This window comes from Lissotriton vulgaris, unplaced genomic scaffold, assembly GCF_964263255.1.
Source record: "Lissotriton vulgaris unplaced genomic scaffold, aLisVul1.2 SCAFFOLD_1691, whole genome shotgun sequence".
Taxonomy (NCBI): domain Eukaryota; kingdom Metazoa; phylum Chordata; class Amphibia; order Caudata; family Salamandridae; genus Lissotriton; species Lissotriton vulgaris.
In genome coordinates, this window is record NW_028247392.1 from 127459 (window position 1) to 148367 (window position 20909).

Consider the following 20909-nt stretch of genomic DNA (forward strand, 5'->3'; position numbering starts at 1 on the left):
GTATGTACTTATCTATGGTCTAGGAACCATACAATGCTCTTACAGAATAATTTTGTTCTACTCTTTTTACTGTATGAACCGTATTTTGAAACCAGTTTTACAATTGTAGCCATTCATTTCTTATCCTTGAGAAAGAAGACTGTTCAATAAATCCTTTTATTTCTCTGCACCTTTGGTGAAACAAAGCATGCACGAATGACTGAGTAAAATATATATCTATTGTTTCTACGACTCTGAAGCGCAGTTTTATTTTGGGGAAACAAAGTTGTCATGTTTATGCGGTTGTCAGAAACTAAATTCCTTCTTGTGAACTCGAGAACGTTTCTAGGCACATCTGAGCTATCTGGCACTCACAATTAAGTCTAATATATTTCAATAGAGACCTAGTAGACATAAGTCCTATGTCACATCTATACGATATATTATTTCAATGCGCAGAGCCTATTGGGAGTATAGGAAGTACACTACAGTGAAAGAAGAATGAATAACGTCACAGTGTTTGACAAAAGGCAAGCATCATGTTTGGAACTGGAAACATAAGAACTTTGAACAATAATGGTAACATTCCCACCCTCCACCCCCTCCAAGCTTAGCAACACGACACACAAGGATTAACCACAACAGCCATGCATTCAATGCATCATGTAAGCAACCTATTTGCATAAACAATAACCAAGACTGATGCATTACAATCCATGAAAATAACAATGCGCTACGCACCAAGGGGAGAGGCAACACTTCCATGGTGCCCAGCAAAATAAAGGTTAACAGTGATGAGCTATGTGTATCGCCCCAAACTTTGTAAGTGCATACAATCGAGCCTTAACATGTATAGATCATGTAACAATTACAGACATTTAGTATAACTGTAACAGCCTGCGTGTCTTTCATGGTAAAAGATATCCACACTGGCAACAGTCCTGCTGTGTGCGGGAAAGGGGCCTGTCCAACCTGCTTCCACTGTCCATCAGCAGCCCTATAAGATCTACAAAAAGTTTGAGCATCAGAAGGATTATCAAAGATTCGGACACTTCCGTTGACGTCCACCCTTAAACAGGCCGGATATAACAGCCCATATCTGGGGCCCAAGTTCTGCAACGTTGCCTTGACACCTGAAAATGTGCGGCAGGCCTCCTGCACCATGAGGGCGAAGTCCGGGTATAGTGAAATTGAAGATCCCCGCCACCTCAGCTCACCCTGTTCCCTGGTGAGCCTCAGCGCAGTGTCCAGGTCCCGAAATCTCATGACAAGTGCTAATATTGATTTAGAAGGGCAGCCAGGGTTGGGTCGGGGACACAGAGATTGATGCGCCCTTTCCAACACAAATCCGGGGGTGAGCTCCTCCTTCCCAAATAAGTCCACTAGTAAGGATTCCACTAAGGTGTTCCTTTTCCCGGTGTTCGTCGTCCCTGGAAAGCCAAAGCCCAAGCCATCCCCCAGGTCCGATATCCCTCCCTCTGCTATGTTCAAGCATCTGACGTGGATGTCTAATTTGGTCCCCATAGTTTCTAAGTGGCTCTCCAGCTTATCAAACCTATTGTCTGATGCCTTAAATCTGTCCCTGAGCTCCGCCAACAAATCGGGATGTGACGCTGTTGTGATCATTGTTGCAGTAGAGACATGGCCACCCTCAGCCATGTCAGTGCCGCGTTCCTGTACAGCCTCCGTGAGCACTGGGAACAAGAATATCCTCGCTTTAGGTCTTTCCTACCCATCACTAGGCGACTCTAATATGTGGGAGCACACGCCAGCCACAGCACCAGCAGGTGCCGCACAGGTCAAAGGCACTGCATGCTGGAGCCAAGGAAAAGCAGGTATTACCACTGGTAGCAGACACACAGGGGGAGAGAGCACCAGGGAGGGTCAGTAGAGAAGCTGGTGTGGTGTGGAGCTGCCTGAGGAGCAGGCATGGCAGGCACAGGCCCTCGATTACCGAAATCGGAAGAGCATCACCCCTTCGCCATACTCCAAAGTGGCCCCAGTGGAGACAACTTGCAGGCAGATCCCCAGGGGGCCGCAGGCTGTGGTATGTAGGAGCAGAACAAAAAGGAGCCACGCTTCTGTCTCCGTTTAGCTGCACAACCTATTTATTATGAATTTAATTAACTAAATTCGTACTCCATAGTTTCAATTTCTCTAAATTTTCACCATTCATTTCATCATTCCTTTACTCTGTTTTTGCTTCAATCCATTATATTCATATATTGAATCCTTAAACTCTTGCAAAAAGAACAGGAGAATCCTTGTTTCCATTTACCACGTTTTATTTTCAGTCACCCAATGCATTTCGGGAAAAAAATCCCTTCTTCGGGGGTTTCTAAAGTATAAAAAATACATTACAATCAGTTGAAAGGCACTCATATTATACGCAAACACACACTTTTTTAACACAGGCATTTTACGTGTTGGGGCTGCATCATGTTAAATAGCATCTATTTTTTTTTTAAACTGTGACATTGCACTAATCATTTACGAGCATTAAAGGTACTTCTAAAGTTCCCCATGCAAACCGCTTCATAACCCACTCTTTTAAACATGATTGTTCTTTTTGCAAGAGTTTAAGGATTCAATATATGGATATAATGGATTGAAGCAAAAACAGAGTAAAGGAATGATGAAATCATTTGCAGTGCGAATGGGCGAAGCGCATACAGCTGGCACGCCGAAAATGAGTAAATAGGAAATGAAGGACTAACATGAATGAAGCAAGGTGTGCATCTTTCCACACTACTTTCACTGTATGTAGGAGCAGGCCAGCCGAGCCGCAGAGTTAGGCCGCTGGCCCGGGGAGTTGGTAGAATACTGGTCTGGGTGGCAAGTCAGCAGGGTCGGAGGTGGGATCATGCACTGCCGCCTCCTGGCAGTTCGAAGCGTCTGAGTCAGCGGCCCGCTGTGCTTCAATTTGCTCACCCAGTGATTCTACGTGCTCTAGGCACTAAGTATAGCCAAGTTGTGGTTGTTATACCACTTTATTAGTATGTAGTTTGGTCTCCTGATGGAGCCCACTGTGTATTGTGCTTATTTACTGTTGTTCCAGTGATTTAATATTGTGTACTTTGTGCTGTAATTTTATAAAGAGATAAGAAGAGAGTGGTTAGTAATAGATACTTATATTTATAAAAACACTTGTGTGGTTCTCCTTTCAGGCGCCTTGACGCCCATCGGCAAGTTGCGCATGCATAAATCTCACTTCATTCATTCATTTGGTCATTCAGGAGGTTACAATCTAGTAAAACAAGCTGCTTTACATTCCTTCGAGATTTAGCTTAAAGGCTGCTCTCTATAGCAACCACTAGGATAGATTTCAATAAAGGTTGTCTTTGACCTAATCATCAATAAGTGTTGTTTGGACTGGTGCAAGGTGCCCACTATAACTAGTGGTCAGCATATACCAGGCCTACTTCTCCCATTGGTGTGAAGTGGTTGGGATTCAAGCTTGCTATGGTTTTACCGGATAATCTCATTGAGTGACTAACTGAAAACCACTACAGGTATTAGGTATAAATAAATCAAGACTCGAATAAGGTATGTGACTGTATACATGTGTGACTAGGTATGTGAATGGGTGTCTAGGTGTCTGAGTGAGTTTGTGAGTGTGCTCATGAGTGTGTGACTGTGACCAGCAAGGGTGTGTATATAGTGTTAAATACTTTTTACTTTATATTTCCACCAATATTCATGATAGATGCAATGATCCCATGAAGATACATGTGGAGCGCGCTGGTTATCGCAGTGCTGTTGCAAATATTGCATGTGATTGAAAAAAACTATTTTGGACACATAATTTATGTCACTAACACCCCCATTTGTCTCTCAACCATGGGAGCAGAGTACCTCAAACCTGACCCCATATGTAACCAGAAGTGTGCCTAGGCAGCCCCATTGAAAAGTAGTTGAGAAAGGGGACGGGCCTCCAACGAGTTCTGAACAATCCTGCTGTGAGGAACTTATATGTGGCAACAATAGGGGTTCTTCACCTCAAATAACCCTCAACATCCAAGGGGAATTCATCCCCAACCAGTAGGGCACCAGAGCGCCCCTTCTTAGAGTGGTTGAGACAGGTGACCAGGTCCCAGCAATCCTGCTTTGGGGGTCTTACTGGTGGGTGTTACTTAGACCCAGTAAGATGGTTGTCCGTAGGGCCTGTGCACTCCCATTGATCTTTCTTTAGCCCCGGAGGTGATGGTCCCCATATGGATATATATCACATTCTGTTAGACTATAACCAGACATGCTGGACTTATGCAGCAGGGGAACAGCAAATTACCTGGCAGGGCTGAGTAATGTGGAAGGAAAGGCAAATTACGAGACATAATGTGACACATTTTTTGAGACTATTACCTCAATCTTTCGTCATTTTTACCATGGTGATACTGTCTTGGTAACAGTTTCTCCACAATTGTAGCAGTTAATACCCAAATACATGAATAAGCATCTTGAAGATGACCATTGTAGATCGCAGCCTCCAAAAGTGGAGAATACAGCAGAGATTGTAAGGAAAGAGTCGAATGATGCCTTTCCTCCGAACTACAAACTTAAAATGACCTGTTGCTGACGACACTACAGTGAGGAGACTTTGGGACAGAAAGAGGAAGTGAATATTGTCTGCACAGTAGCCTTGGCACTTGTTCTGTGAAACTTAAAACAGAAACATTAGAAAAACAAGCATTTTGCATTCAAAATGTACCTGAACAGTCAGCTTGGGTAAAAACAAAAAACACTGCATGATTTTTCAAGTAATATTATTGGTGACCACATTTAAGGAATACTACTGTTTCCTCGCTCATAGGAAAATATTTTATTTGCACATTTAATTAAAAGTTAAAACACTTTCCAAGTTCTATCAAAAAAGAGGAATTTATGGTAGCAAGGGTGTTCATTGATGGCAAGGCTAAAATTCTTGGTGGTCGTTTACAGGAATTGATCTTAGACATGTATTTTACAAAACGGGTGGCCATCTGAGCTGAGTCGCCCTTCATACACTCCTCTAGAGCTTCTTGGCATGTCCGGACATTCAGGATCTGCCAAATCGGGTGTAGGAAGTATGTTTCCCCAAACTGACATCTTGGTTACATGAGGCAGCGCAATTACATGTTCTCCGGTATTACATGAAATTTTCACATAACAAAATTCCCCAGATCCTGGCAAAATATGCTGCATAATGGGAATTAAACCCAGGCATAGTATAACTGGTAGTAAATCCTTAAGGATTATGAGGTCCTCAGAGGTTAATCAATATCACCACCCAAGACTCCTAAATAGTATTAGAATTAAAAAAAAATGCCTTTGTTCTTGATGTACCTACTCATGCACCTATAGCACTGCTAGTGCTAACAAGGCCCCACACATATGTGTGCTTATTTGTGCTTTACAACCTATAAACAAATAAATCAGAGTTGACACTTTGAGAGTTGAGTTGCATCCATTCAGCAACGGCCTTGATGCAGGAGTTAAAGGTGAGTGCTGTGTCTTTCATATTTTATTGCTGATGCAGGATGAATTATCACAGTGAAAACATTTAGATTTAGGTAGAGCTTTCCTGTTGTCATATTCAAAGTTGTTCAGAAAGGTTTATTCTCACCACCATATGGACATATTTAAGAATCTCACAGTTGAGATAACACCTTAGAGTTGCTGGAATAATCGCTGACCAACGACCAATTTCCCTGTCAGATGGGTTTGTATTATTGCGATCACCATGGCAAAAAGCTGATGAGTGGAGCCATGTTCAAAGGGGTGCCGAATATATCAATCAGGGGATCTCTATTACCTTGCATTAGATCCCATTCAAATGAGGACTGCATAGTTGCAAATAAAAGATTCTGCCAACACAGTAGATTGAGAAAAGAATATTCGCATTTTTAAAGGATTTATTCCCATATTCTTTGTCACTGAACAAGATCTTTTTTATTGAAGAAATATATTATTTTTTATTATTTTCTTTTCTTAAAATTCCTTTCCAATGCCTTTTTAATCTCTTCCAGGTCCTGATCAGGTCCGGTTGGTGAACGGCCCCTCTCTCTGTGCTGGAAGAGTGGAGGTCAGGCACAATGGGGTGTGGGGTAAAGTCTGTGATGACGCCTGGGATCAGAAGGACGCATCAGTGGTCTGCAGACAGCTTGGATGTGGATCTGTGCAAAGGTATGGTTATAATCCATCATTCGGGGTCAGCTCTTTGCCAGTTCTGATGAGTAATGTCCAATGCCAAGGAGACGAGTCTGCCCTGTGGAAATGTGCACAGCGAGGCTGGAGTATTAATACCTGTCCAACCTGGAGGAATGCTGGAGTGACTTGCACAGGTAAGAGGCGGAACCTGTGTGTAAAAACAAACTTCTTCACATATTGAAGACTTTAAACACTTCTGTCAACATACAAAAGTGACCTCTGGTGGCAAATATTTAATCAAGTAGGGCTGGATGAACCATTACTGCACTTCCTGAAACATAACTCTATTCTGGAGCCAAGGTGAAGTTAAAGACCCCTTCCTCATTGGTCAATCACTGCTCTGTGTCGATCCACCTATAAGGTTTCTTCCCTGAATCTAGTTGTCATTACCTATTGAGGCTTTGTTCAATTTGAAGCACCTAGAGATGATGGTAAGACTTATCGATAATCTTCACTACCCTGAGCCCGAGTCTTACACAGCATCGTCTACTACCCTCCATCCCTCACTCCGTCCATTCTGCCTTCCCGCCACCCTTCCATCTGTCCCTCCTTCCCTCCCTCCATCCTACCTTCCCTCCCTTTACCCTTCCTGCTGTACCTCCACCCTTCCCTTCCACCCTCCTTCCCTCCAGTCTTCACCCTCTGTTCTTCCCACCCTCCCTCTGTCCTTCCCTTTTCTCTGTACATCCCACCTTCCCTCTCCCTCCTTCCCTCTCTCCCTCGGTCTTTCACTTCCTCCCTACCTCCTGTCATCCTGCCCCTTCCCCCCTTGCCTTCTCATCTCCCTCCTTCCACCTAGCCAGCCCTCCTTCCCTCCCTCTTTCTGTCCTGTCTTGCATCCTTCCATCCCTCGTTCGGTCCCTCTCTCCACCCACTGTACTTCCATCCCTCTGTCCATCCTGCCTTCCCTTCCTTCCCTCCCTTCCTCTCTCCGTCTTTTCCTCCCTTACCTTCCTACCTCCCTCCTTGCATCTGTCCCACCCTCCTTCCCTCCCTCTCTCCATCCTGTCCTGCCTCCCTTTCTCCCTCCCCCTCTCCCTTCCACTGTCCTGCTCTCTCTCTGTCCATCCCTCCTGTTCTCCATGCAATGCAGCCTGCATGGAGAAAATGCCCAACCCTCCAACCCTGTCTGAGCGCCATATCACAGCTTCAAAACAATCAAAATACTGGAGCATTGTGATTAACCTAGGGTTAGGAACCTCGCTGCCTGCTTCCAGTTCTGACCTGGAGTCGGACACAGGCGAGCAGGAATTAAGACGCGGGACCCGGCGGCGGCAAGGTAAGTTTTATTTCTTTTCTTTCTTTTATTTTCAATCAGCTTCTGCCCCCCCACTCTTCCCTCTCCCACGCCTGACCCTCCAACCCAAGAGCCATGCCGGCCACCCCTGCAACCATATTGGACTTCGCTGGACCATTATGCTCCTGTTGGCCATATTACAGATTTACACCATTTTCTCCTACAGAAGTTGGATAAATGAGGCATAACTGCTGCTATGCAGAGATTGCTTACTTGACAATGCCTGGCCATGCCGTCCTTTAAAGATGGCTGATGTCCTTCTGTAGGTCAGGGCCTCATAAAGCTTTGTGATTTTTTTTTATCTACAGTTGTAAAATCGCAGTTGCCTCTTCATCAGTAGTGAGAAAGTAGCTCCTCACTAGCCCATGTTCGCCTTTTTTTAACTTTGAATATTCTTAGGAACTTTATCATCTGTATATTTAGCCATTTACGCACTGGATTAAATACGGCAGTGAGGGTTTGCCTGCATAATCGAATGGCAGTGTGGCTGAGAGCTCCACACAGCATCTTTCTTCATTTGAGCAGCATGGCAGGACAGGTCCTAAGGAGGTGTGTGAGGGTCTCCTTTCTCAGGCTACAGGGTTTGCATTCTGGGCTCTCTGTATTTTTATACCAGGTGGGTAGTTGTTCCAGAGCTAGTTGGATTCCTAAACGAAGACACATGAACTTTAGATATGCATGAGATGGACTCCCAAGGTGGAAATAGAGCTTCAGTTTCAGGGTTGCTTTGTTTTCTTGCATGGAGAGGAGACTGTAATTTGTATTTCTTTTAATTCACTGCTTGATGCCTGTCGTACCATAGATTGGTGACTTGTAGTGATGCAACTTGTCTTCTTAGAAACAACTGAATGTTTTTTGTTGTTGTTTACAATTCATTATTGAGGTTATATGGAGAAACAAATACAAAATATACACCTAATATTCAAACAATTCAATTCAAGCTTGGTCAATAAAAGAAAGAAATATGAACGCTTATCAGTTCCATAATAATGAGCCTAGCAATTTGCGTTGCAATTGGAAATTGAAAAACAGTGTAATAACACTGTCCCACATTTCATTTAGTGCCTCACAATGAGTCACAAATTGCAAGACACAAAATGAAAGGATTGTACATCTGGCCCCAGGTGCCTTCCTCATTTTATTTGCAACAAAATCTATTATAAACCCCCAAACAGTTGCCTTAAATGCATCCCAAATGAAAGTCATTTGTGTGTCTGAAGGAAGATTATTCTTGAACATTTCTTGCAAGAATTATATTAATTGCTCTGGAAAATGGTTGTCAAGTAGCATTGTTAAATCTCCATCTACAAGAAGTGGGTGTAGAAGTGGGATAGTACAAATCTACTATGACAGGAGCGTGATCTGAAATAAATATTGAACCTATCTCAGTAAATGTCAAAAATGTAGTACATTATGTGAAAAATATGTATTCTATTCTAGAATAGGATCTGTGAACAGGAGAGAAAAAAAGAACTCTAAAACATCAGGGTGTGAAGTTCTCTAAAGATCCACCAGCCCTCTAGAAGATATAGCTTTGTAAAAGTTCTTACTGGTTTTGTTTGGAATAAACCTAGTTTGAGATTTCTGATCTAAATAATGATCCATAAGTTGGTTACAATCACCACCCACTATAGGATTTTCAGAAGCATGGGAAAAAGGAGAGTGAAAAACTCATTACAAAATACTAAATCCATACCAGTAGCACCATAAATATTGTATGTAAAAAACGTGGTATTATTTATCTTAATGTTTAACAAAAGCCATCTACCATTATCATCTTTAACTTCATTCACCAAATTAATATATAGTGATTTATGAAATAATGTTATCACAGCATTCTTATTCTTATATACCATTGTCTGCATAAGGAGGGTATATCTGTCTCTCTAAGGTGTGTTTCTTATAATAAATCTACTTGGCATTTCAATGTGATAGATGAGACAATACTCTTTGCTTTTTGACTGGGTTACAAATGCCTTTAACATTCCATGAAACAATACGTAAATCACTCATCAAGGGATGTATATAGAGCGATTAAAAAACACAGAAATCACAAAATAGGTAAATATCTTAACAAATCAAGACAAGTTTGAAAGAAAATAGTGGAAATATGAGTGCACATGATTACCAATAAACCAAAAAAGCTGTATTGAAAAAGAATAAATGAAAAGATAATAGAAATTTTAAAAGAATAATCATGTTTTTCCAGCCCTCCGGGCCGGGTAAAGGAATAGAGGACCGTAAGAGCGATTTTGAATTTAAATTGTTTTGCTTAATAACAATGAAAAAAATAATAGAAAGAAGTTAAAAAGAAAGATGAAAAAAGGATTGTGGAAAGACTAGAGGAGCAAGGGGAGAACACAGGATTCCCTGGTATGTATATAAAAGAGATGACAAAAAAACCAAAGCGTTTTAGCCGTGAAAGTCAAGAACAAAAAGAACAATAATACTGAGAAGGGGGGAACAAGAAAAACAGACACCTCTCTTAAATGAAGCACCAAAAATAAGTACAAATAATGGACAAAGTAGTGGAAGGACAATGTGAAAGAGAAGAAAACATAACCAACATAGCACTATAGGGACTTAAAATACATTAATGAGACAGCGCAGCTGAACAAAACGTCGACATTAAAATAAATGGACAATATTGAACAGGGACATCTTCATCAAAAGGAGAGGAGGATAGGGACCTGCAAAGATAAAAAAAGAAAAGACTAACTGTCAAATAAGAAATGGAGAACATTTAAGATTTACTAAGCTCCATGTCTTCTCCTGCGTGCATTTGTATACATTTCTTGAGCTATGCCATGAATTCATAAGGTATTGCATCTGTTACCGGTTTCCAAATCTTCTGATAAATTCTTTAACTAAGTAACCTCTTTAAATAAAATATCCACCTTAGCGACAACATCCTGAGCCTCACTAATCCTTTTTTCAACCTCAGTAAGTCTTGAATCCAAGCGTGACCACTTTTCCTCAGTTATTTGAAGCATCATAGTGTTATCAGCCATAAAAGGTCGTATATTTCTGAGCTCATCCACAATGTCCTCAGTGACAAAGGTAGAGGGGATTTGTTTGGAGAAGAGGTGTCTTTTTTATCCCTTTTATTAGCGTTTTATTAGCGTTGCAACCAGATTCCTTGCGCCCGTTGCGCCCATTGGCATTGGAATTGATAGAATCTTGAGATTTACTTGAGTTGGTAGAATACATGTTTGTATTAGCCAAAGAGCAGCATGATAGCTTGTATAGTCCCTCAATAACCACCAAGGCGAAATTGAAACTGGATGCGCAGCTGTTAACCAAGTGATCTGATAAAGATAATCAATAGGAACCAGTACGCTCTCATAGAATTTCCTTGAAAAACACCTATCTTGAAGTCTTGGAAAGTTGCCCCAAAATATCAAAAACCATGGAGAGGGCAATAAAATAAGGATGAATATGTGTTTCACCAATTTGGATAGTCTTATTATCGCCAGTAAGCCCACATTTCAGGTGGGGTAATAGAAAAAATCACTGGTGCGCTGGCTCTGAGGTGAAACGATCGTCGAGATAGTAAAATAGAGGCCAATGTGCAGAGCGCACTGGAAGCGTCAAGAAAAAAAGAAAAAAGATAGCAACTGGACTGATTAAGGGTATAATAACCTACCTTGCCTCTCCAAGGAGGAATGTCTGACATAATATCGACAGACAGAATATCGATATGCAAAAATATCGGAGCAAAAATATCGACAGCAAAAATATCAGAATCCTATCTTCATTAAGGTAAGTACAAAAATATCGAAAAAATAATATCGAAGTACAAAAATATCGGAATCAAAAATATCGTTTTTTTAAATGTATTAATAATAATGTAAAAATAAATGTTATAATACATATAATTTTACAACTATTAAATAAAAATATTAAAACAATATTAAAACTACTACATATACATTTAAAATAAATAAAACACTTAATAATTTAAAGTAATTTTAATTTTTTTCATGTAATTTATTTGATTTAATGTAATTTTTTTTTGTTTTTACCCTGTACACCTGTACCCCAAAAACCCCAAACTGACCCTGAACCCTAAAAATATCCCTGTACCCCAAAAACCCAAAACTGACCCTGAAACCTAAAAATACCCCTTTACCCAAAAACTGAAAACTGACCCTTATCCCTAAAAATACCCCTTTACCCAAAAACTGAAAACTGACCCTGAACCCTAAAAATACCCCTTTACCCAAAAATGAAAACTGTCCCTAAACCCTAAAAATACCCCTTTACCCAAAAACTGAAAACTGACCCTGAACCCTAAAAATACCCCTTTACCCATGAACTGAAAACTGACCCAGAACCCTAAAAATACCCCTTTACCCAAAAACTGAAAACTGACCCTGAACCCTAAAAATACCCCTTTACCCATAAACTGAAAACTGGCCCTGAACCCTAAAAATACCCCTTTAACCAAAAACTGAAAACTGACCCAGAACCCTAAAAATACCCCTTTACCCAAAAACTGAAAACTGATCCTGAACCCTAAAAATACTCCTTTACCCAAAATTAATTAATATTATTTAATTACCAATTAATTATTAATTAACAATAACAATAAAGTACATATATTAGCACATTTGCTGTAATTAATTTAATTGAATAATTAATATTATTTTTCCCTATTAATTAATTAAGAATAACAATAAATTATATATAAAAAAATACTATAATTAATGTAATTAAATAATTAATATTAATTAATTACCAACTAATTAATAATTATACATATGTCAAAATTATATTAATTAATTAACTAATTAATAGAAATGAATTACCAATTAATTATTAATTAAAATACGTACAAACATATATCAATTAATTAATTATTATTAAATTACTTCCCACCCTATTTCCTATAAACCCATAACCCGCTACAGAACATATTTATCAATTAATCAATTAATTAAAAATAATTAAAAATTATTTCTCAATTAATTAATTAATAATTTCTACTAATTAATAATTAATTTAACATAATTAAATTACTTCCCACCCTATTTCCCTATAAACCCACAACCCGCTACAGTAGTAAAAGACAATATTTAATTAAATTACATTAAAAATAAATAATAAAACATAATAAATACAATATAATATACACTAAATTTATTTAAAAATTGATATTAGTAACATCAAAGTTATTAATTTCGATATTATTGACATCGATATTTACAACTTCGATATTACTGATATCATACCAATATCGATATTAAGACTGTCGATATTACTTACCTTCGATATTTTGTCCCATCGATATTTAAACTTCGATATTTTTGTATATCGATATTTAAAAATCGATATTTTGTCTGTGTACCCCAAGGAGCTATCAACATCCTTTCTCATGATTTTACAGCAGAATTGTGCTGATCAGATGTCCCGCTATGAAAGACGGCTCATTGATTCTTCGGAGGGGCTCTATTGAGTGGCCAGCTTGTCTTGCTGCCGTCACGCAAATCTCAAACAACTCAATGGTGATTTCAAATTCCACTTATTGATTTCAAACCAGATGCATGCTGGTGGCGAGGCTTCCTTTGCTGATCTGAGTCTGTGGCACATCCTTAAAAAAGGGCTTTTATTAAGCCTGCTCTGAGAGCAGCTGTTAGTGCGATGTGTAACCAGGGAGCTTGCAGACAGACCCATAGCTTCTAGCCCCCTTCCCAGCTGTTATTTCACAGTTTTATGTATATATCGGAAGCAGCTTACCACCATAGCTTTCTGTAGTGGCCCTACAGTGGGGCCCTGCAGGGGTCTTGACAGTGAAAGGAATATTGAAGTCATGGAGACGGCAGCCTTAATGAACCCTCACCCCTGAGTGGCTGTCAGGAGGAATCTCATGAGATAAAGGCCCTCATTATGAGTGTCACCTCATCAGGTATTATCAAACATGTGAACTCTGACCCCAAGGTGGTGGATATTTGGTATGAACAGACCTGTCTATTGTGGGTTGAGGAGGAGAAATGTGCACACTTTGGTGCTCACTAAAAGAAAATATGCATATCCCTTTCATCAATTAACAGCATGTGCATTTTTTTTTGCACATGAGTCTTTGAAAAAAATTCATAAATTCTATGTGTGACTTAACAAGAATGAATACATGAGTAAAATAACATGAATGAATGGTTTTACAGAACATGCCAGTTACCTCATGGGGTGTCCTGGGGCTATTCTAAAGGCACAGAAATCATACCACCGATTCCAGATGAAACCATAGTGAATAGTCTTGTCTTATGGATTGTTTGTGTGAAGACTCATTGTTAATGCAGCAAAACTGGACATGAAGGGAGTTCCACTCCCAGGCAGCCAGAACTAAGAAGAAACACCCCCTGACCTGGTGAAGCTTAACCAAAAGCATGTGTACCAGGAGGGCACCCCGAGATCAAAGCCTTCCAGAGGCCCTTCAGTGCAATCATCATTACACATGTGGAGCTAGTAGTGAGGGTCTCTATAGCATTCCTTCTGTTCTGTCTCTAATATGTAGACACCAGAATGACCATTGCAACCTAGGCATAAATCCAGGCCCAATTTACTAACATTTCATGCAGTGCAACATAAAATAACTGCCTGTGCTGCATTGAGTGATAGCGAGAGCACTTTGCACTAAGATATTATGCACTTCTGTTCTCTCATTGTGCCTATTTTACAGGCAGGGATAACATCATACACAAAACAAAATCCTGAGAGACATCGTGCACTTTCGATGTCAGCTGCAGAACACAAGAGGAACTAATGAGAAGAAATGAAGATATTTCTCCTTGTTATGCATCTCTTTGTAGGGTACAAAAGGGGGTGGTGATGGACAGAGCATCTGAATCAATCTAACACTCACACCCAGTCAAAATATCTGGGTTTAATCCATCACCGTTCTTTAGCCCACTCTGCCACCCCAGTTCAGACATGGCTATATGCAAATCAGTCTGACCTGTGCCTCATGGGAACAGTCCAGCCCGAGCCTTCAAGCCATGTCTTTCCTGGACCGGAAACAAGCTTCCGAGGACCGGTTTCTGGCATTCCAGCCGTCTTCAGCCCGGCTTGCTTGAATCCAGTGGCAAAGTGTGCAAGGGACTCATGTCTGAGCATACCCCACCACACTCACGGCGGCCAAAAGCGGTACAAAAGGGGGTGGTGATGGACGGGGCATCTGAATCAATCAAACACTCACACCCAGTCAAAAGATCTGGGTTTAATCCATCACCGTTCTTTAGCCCACTCTGCCACCCCAGTTCAGACATGGCTATATGCAAATCAGTCTCTCAAGCTCTCCACATCACTGGAGTCAAGCTATCCAGGCTGAAGAAGGCTGATAGCCAGAAACCGGTCCTTGGATTCTTGATTCCGGTGTAGGAAAGACATGGCTTGGTAGTTCGGGCTGGACTGGAGAAGTGTGGCTCACCGGTTAGAGGCAGCAGACCCAGAAGCAAAGGTCGGCCCGGGACCAGGGTTTAATTCCCGACGCGGCAGGGTACGGAACCAATGTCAGCGGGCTCGATAAATCTCGCCTCGGTGCCTCTCTAACCATGGGTCCCAGGCTGCAACTCTGGGCAATAGCTTGCTTAATCTCCACAACGGCCCCCTCGCTGCCGGGGATACCTGGCTTCACCTTGGGGATGCCCAATAGGGACCATCTCACAGGGAAAGCCAGGACGGGTTCCCCAGCGGTACACAGCGCCAAGAAATCCCAGGGTGAACGTGCGCTCTACAAATTCATACTAACTAACATAACTGTTCCCATGAGGCACAGGGTCAAGGCTGATTTGCATATAGCCATTGTCTGACCTAGGGTTGTGTGGAGTGCAAAAAAACAAAGGATTTAGGCCCAGATCTTTGTACTGGGGTGAATGCAAGACATTGTTCTGCATTCTGTCCATCAACTGTGTTTTTTGCAATTTTCACCCTGAGTGGGCTGGGTATGCTCAGACGTGAGTCCCAGGCTCTCCACATCACTGGAGTCAAGCTATCCAGGCTGAAGAAGGCTGATAGCCAGAAACCGGTCCTTGGATTCTTGATTCCGGTGTAGGAAAGACATGGCTTGGTAGTTCAGCCTGGACTGTTCCCATGAGGCACAGGGTCAAGGCTGATTTGCATATAGCCGTTGTCTGACCTAGGGTAGTGTGGAGTGCAAATAAACGATGGATTTAGGCCCAGATCTTTGTACTGGGGTGAATGTAAGACATTGTTCTGCATTCTGTCCATCAACTGAGTTTTTTGCAATTTTCACCCCGAGTGGGCTGGGTATGCTCAGACGTGAGTCCCAGGCTCTCCACATCACTGGAGTCAAGCTATCCAGGCTGAAGAAGGCTGATAGCCAGAAACCGGTCCTTGGATGCTTGATTCCGGTCTAGGAAAGACATGGCTTGGTAGTTCGGGCTGGACTGTTCCCATGAGGCACAGAGTCAAGGCTGATTTGCATATAGCCATTGTCTGACCTAGGGTGGTGTGGAGTCCAAAGTGCAAATAAACGATGGATTTAGGCCCAGATCTTTGTTCTGGGGTGAATGTAAGACATTGTTCTGCATTCTGTCCATCAACTGTGTTTTTTGCAATTTTCACCCCGAGTGGGCTGGGTATGCTCAGATGTGAGTCCCAGGCTCTCCACATCACTGGAGTCAAGCTATCCAGGCTGAAGAAGGCTGATAGCCAGAAACCGGTCCTTGGAGGCTTGATTCCGGTCTAGGAAAGACATGGCTTGGTAGTTCAGGCTGGACTGTTCCCATGAGGCACAGGGTCAAGGCTGATTTGCATATAGCCATTGTCTGACCTAGGGTGGTGTGGAGTGCAAAAAACGATGGATTTAGGCCCAGATCTTTGTACTTGGGTGAATATTAGACATTGTTCTGCATTCTGTCCATCAACTGTGCTTTTTGCAATTTTCACCCAGAGTGGGCTGGGTATGCTCAGACGTGAGTCCCAGGCTCTCCACATAACTGGGAGTCAAGCTATCCAGGCTGAAGTAGGCTGATAGCCAGAAACCGGTCCTTGGATGCCTGATTCCGTACTAGGAAAGACATGGCTTGGTAGTTCAGGCTGGAGTGTTCCCATGAGGGACAGGGTCAAGGCTGATTTGCATATAGCCATTGTCTGACCTAGGGTGGGGTGGCGTCCAAAAAATTGATGGATTTAGGCCCAGATCTTTGTACTGGGGTGAATGTAAGACATTGTTCTGCATTCTGTCCATCAACTGTGTTTTTTGCAATTCTCTTTGGTGGGGGCACCATCTTTCTGCAAAACCAGAATTGCTGCTTCAGTAAATACATAAAATAAATTAAAAACTCCCTGACAATATTGCAGCACAAAGCACTGCTCTGTACACTTTTTTCCCAACACCTCTCAAAGGCAATGCAACTCAGATTGTCCACTTAACACCTCGGCTGCTATGGCTTTTCCCCTCCTGTGCTGACATTCCATGAATCCCTTCATTCATGACGAGCTCAGCTTGTCATAAGCACAGCTCCAGTGTGCCTCATGACGAGCTGAGCTCGTCATGAGCATGGAAGGGGTTAATTGAATTAAATCAAAGCAATTCAGGTGCTTTTTCAGCGCAACTACTCACCAGTAAGGGCCTCAAGGCGCAGGGGGGCATGGGGGCTTTTCAGTTTTCAGCAGTCCATCAAGGAGGGGGGTCTAACGAAGAGCCAGGTTTTGAGGTTTCTTGCGAAGATGGGGAGTGATGTTTTTTTGTCTGAGGTGGAGCGGAATGTCGTTCCAGGCTCTGGCCGTGTGTAAGGAGAAGGAGCAGCCTCCCGATCTGTTCTTTCCGGTGTGCGGGACCACGGCTTAGGAGAGCTGGGCTGATCATAGGGTCCTTTGGGGTTGTGGACTTTGAGTTGGCTGTTCAGGTATGAAGAGAGAGTAGTGCAACACCCTGGCAAACCACAAATTAGCAATGTATGGACAGAAAATGAGGTAGGTTTGCAAATTGCTCATAACACATATCTGTAGTAAGCAGTAACAAATGAGATTTGAAAGTACTAATGATTCAGTAAAGCAAATAGCACCACAGTAAAAATCAGTCCATATGCAACGTTTGTGGTACCTGATAAACATGAGAATTATTCATTACATTGTGGTGATGCTGCTTAGGGTTCACTGATGTAATATCGATGGTAAAAATATCAAAAATAATCTACATAGTAAAAATATTGACTCCCTATACTTAAACAGGTAAGTACAAAATATGTAAATAAAATAAATACATATATCAACAATAGGGAAAATGTTGGATAGGGAAACAATTACATTTACAATTCCAAGTGCAGTAAGTGCAACAGTAGGAAAGTGTTGGATAGCGGAGGGATATAAATTACTATTCCCACTCCAGAGAGTGCAACAGTAGAGAAAGCGGTGGATACCGGAAGGGTAAAAATTACTTTTCCCACTCCAATGAGTGCAACAGTAGGGAAAGAGGTGGATACCGGAAAGGTAGAAATTACTTTTCCCACTCCAGAGAGTGCCATAGTAGTGAATGTATTGGCTACTTGAGAAGTAAAAATTACTATTCCCATTTCAGTCAGTGCAACAGTAGGGAAAGTGTTGGCTAGCAGAGGGGTAAAAATTACTTTTCCCATTCCTGTGAGTGCAACAGTAGGGAAACAGCTGAATAGGAGAGGGGTAAAAATTGCAATTCCCACTCCAGGGAGTACAACAGAAGGGAAAGTATTGGATAGCAGAAAAACAAAAATTACTAATAACATTTAAACCATTAAAAAATTTAATAATCTTCAAAATAATAAACAATAAAATATATTAAACATATAAAAAGAACTCCTATTGTAATGTATATATAACAAACACCTACAAATATGATTTATAAAAAAATAATAAATACATTTATAAACAATGTTTATTCACAAACGCATTATTTAAAACGTAAATGTATTTATTTCATTTCCTACCCTATAATACCACACCAATAAAAAAGTAATCAACATTTTTTTTAATGGATTTCCATCATCAACATAATTAATAATTAATTTAAAATATATTATTCATAAAAAAAGATAATAAACTTTCATTGAGTACACATTCTTTTAACACTATAATATTCACAACACATAACTAACATTTAGACAATTACAATTGTTGATAACTAATTAATTAAATGAAATTAATGAGCAAATAATTAATGATTGATCAATAAAAAATAAAATACTTTCCACCCTTCCCACCATTTTTACCTATAAACACCACAACACACACCTAAATGTAATTACACAATTACTAAAATGCATTACTAATTAACTAATTTAAATTCATTAACAACTAACTGTTAATTCATCAATAAAAAAATAAATGACTTACCCCTTCCTACCATTTACACCTATAAACACAAAACACACCTAAAATTGACTTGGCTAAACGATGACATTGTGATAAAAATATTAGCCAATGCTAAAAACGTTGAAAGTTGGTGGATCAAGGTAGGGAAACCTCAAGGTCTTCAATACCCCACCCCATTAATCCCGATTAAAGCATTGTGCGGTCCAGTAGTGAAGAAGGATGCTCTAAAACCAATTGAGGCTGACCAGTTTAGAGTGTTGAAAGGCGCTTCAGGGCCAACTTCAGATTTAAACAAGTTATGTGGCATTAAAATCAAAAGAAATCAGACTGGATCACGTGTGTGTGAGGAGTTAAAGAGGGTCCCCGAGGTGGTGGACGATTGGAGCTGGCTCCCATCCACACTTTCAAGAAAAAATATAGTAAAGACAGACTGGGTACTCTAGCTAATGTTCCTTCCTTCAAACTTTGCGCCTGGAATACGAATGGTTTTAACTCACTTATAGAGGATGTAAATGTTATAGGCTTTTTAAAATTATTTGATGTGTTAATTCTGCAGGAAACATGGAATATGTGTAGTACTCCACTGATCGGCTATCAGGAATACTTGAATGCGGCATTTAGGGATGCTGCTTTTGGTCGACCAAGTGGTGGTCTCTCTATATATGTTTCTTTAAGTCTTAATGTTTAACACTATGAGAATGACCTTCAAGTTAAATGGATACAGTGTGTTAAATTTATTGCTAGACATTCGTTAACTGTTTTAAATGTTTTTTTAAGTTCGAAAAAAAAGGTTTGATCGCTACAATTACAATAGCCAATCCCATTCTTAATCTATCCCTGAGCGAGGGCTTTCTGCCTCAGACCTGGAAGCAAGCCATGGTCATCCCTTTGATTAAGAAGCCCAATCTTGACCCAGAGGTGCCTTCCAACTACAGGCCAATCTCGCTCCTTCCAGCACTGACTAAGATCTTGGAGAAACACGTGCACAGCGTGCTTTCCAACTTTCTGGAGTCTAATGATTTACTTCATGAATCCCAATCGGGATTCTGCTCCAACTTAAGCACCGAGACGGCGCTTTTGGAAGTCTCAGAGATCGTAAAAGAGGTGCTGGACATGGGAGGCAGGGTGTTGTTAGTTATGCTAGATCTGTCGGCGGCGTTCGACACCGTCCCCCATGAGGATCTCCTCACCAGGCTCCGTGACATCGGGCTAGGGGGGACGGTGCTCAACTGGTTTTCTTCCTTTCTGGCCAACCACCGCCAGACGGTCTGGGTCCCACCCGGATCCGCCGAGATGCCGCCACTGGGAGTCGGAGTGCCTCAGGGCTCTATTTTGAGCCCCACTCTCTTTAACATCCTGATGACCCCTCTGGCGACATTGGCGGAGTCCTATGGGGCCCGGATCGTCTCTTATGCTGACGACACTCAGCTCCTCTTCACCTGTCGCAAGGGCGAAGAGTTCGATGGTGAAGGGATCCGCGAGTGCCTTGGGGCTGTTTTCAGCTGGTTTTCACAAAACAGCCTTAAGTGCAACTCGGACAAGTCCGAAATACTATTCTTCGGATGCCCATCAGAACCAGATTGGCGAGGATGGTGGCCTGCTGACATGTTCCCTCCCACACAGTCCTCTAAGTGGGCTAAAAACCTGGGAATTAAAATCGACAACGAGCTCTCGCTCAAATCCCAGGTTTCCACTCTCACGGGAACATGTTTTGGGATACTTAGAATGTTGCGCAAGTTTTTTCCCCTTCTATCGGAGCAACATCGGAGGATCACTGTTCAGGCCCTTATAGGGTCCAGATTGGACTACGCCAATGTCCTATATCTTGGCTTGCCTGAATATCTCCTCCAGCGTCTGCAGATCACCCAGAACGCCGCTGCGCGTGCCATCTTTGGCCTTCATCGTCGCACTAGCGCCTCTAACCTTCTTGCATCCCTCCACTGGCTTCCGGTGCGGAAGAGGATACTGTTCAAGGCCATGACTCTTGCCCATAAGGCCTTACATGGCAATGGCGCCAAGTATCTTCAGAGGAGGCTGGACTTCTATCGACCTGCACGATCCCTCAGGTCAGAAGCCTTGGCTTTGGCGCGGGTACCACGTATTAAAAAGGCTCGGCTAGGCGGCCGGTCTTTTAGCT

General features: G+C 41.6%; 1 protein-coding gene across 1 annotated transcript in view; it reads left to right on the plus strand.

Annotated features, from left to right (window-relative positions):
• The window catches only part of LOC147665180 (CD5 antigen-like), a gene marked incomplete at its 5' end in the record, with an annotated part of 268693 nt that overhangs the window by 106595 nt on the left and 141189 nt on the right, over positions 1–20909 (plus strand). Inside the window, one exon of the mRNA XM_086949696.1 lies at positions 5985–6299. Within this exon, the coding sequence (XP_086805822.1) occupies positions 5985–6299 (315 nt within the window). The remainder of the gene's footprint in view (positions 1–5984; positions 6300–20909) is intronic.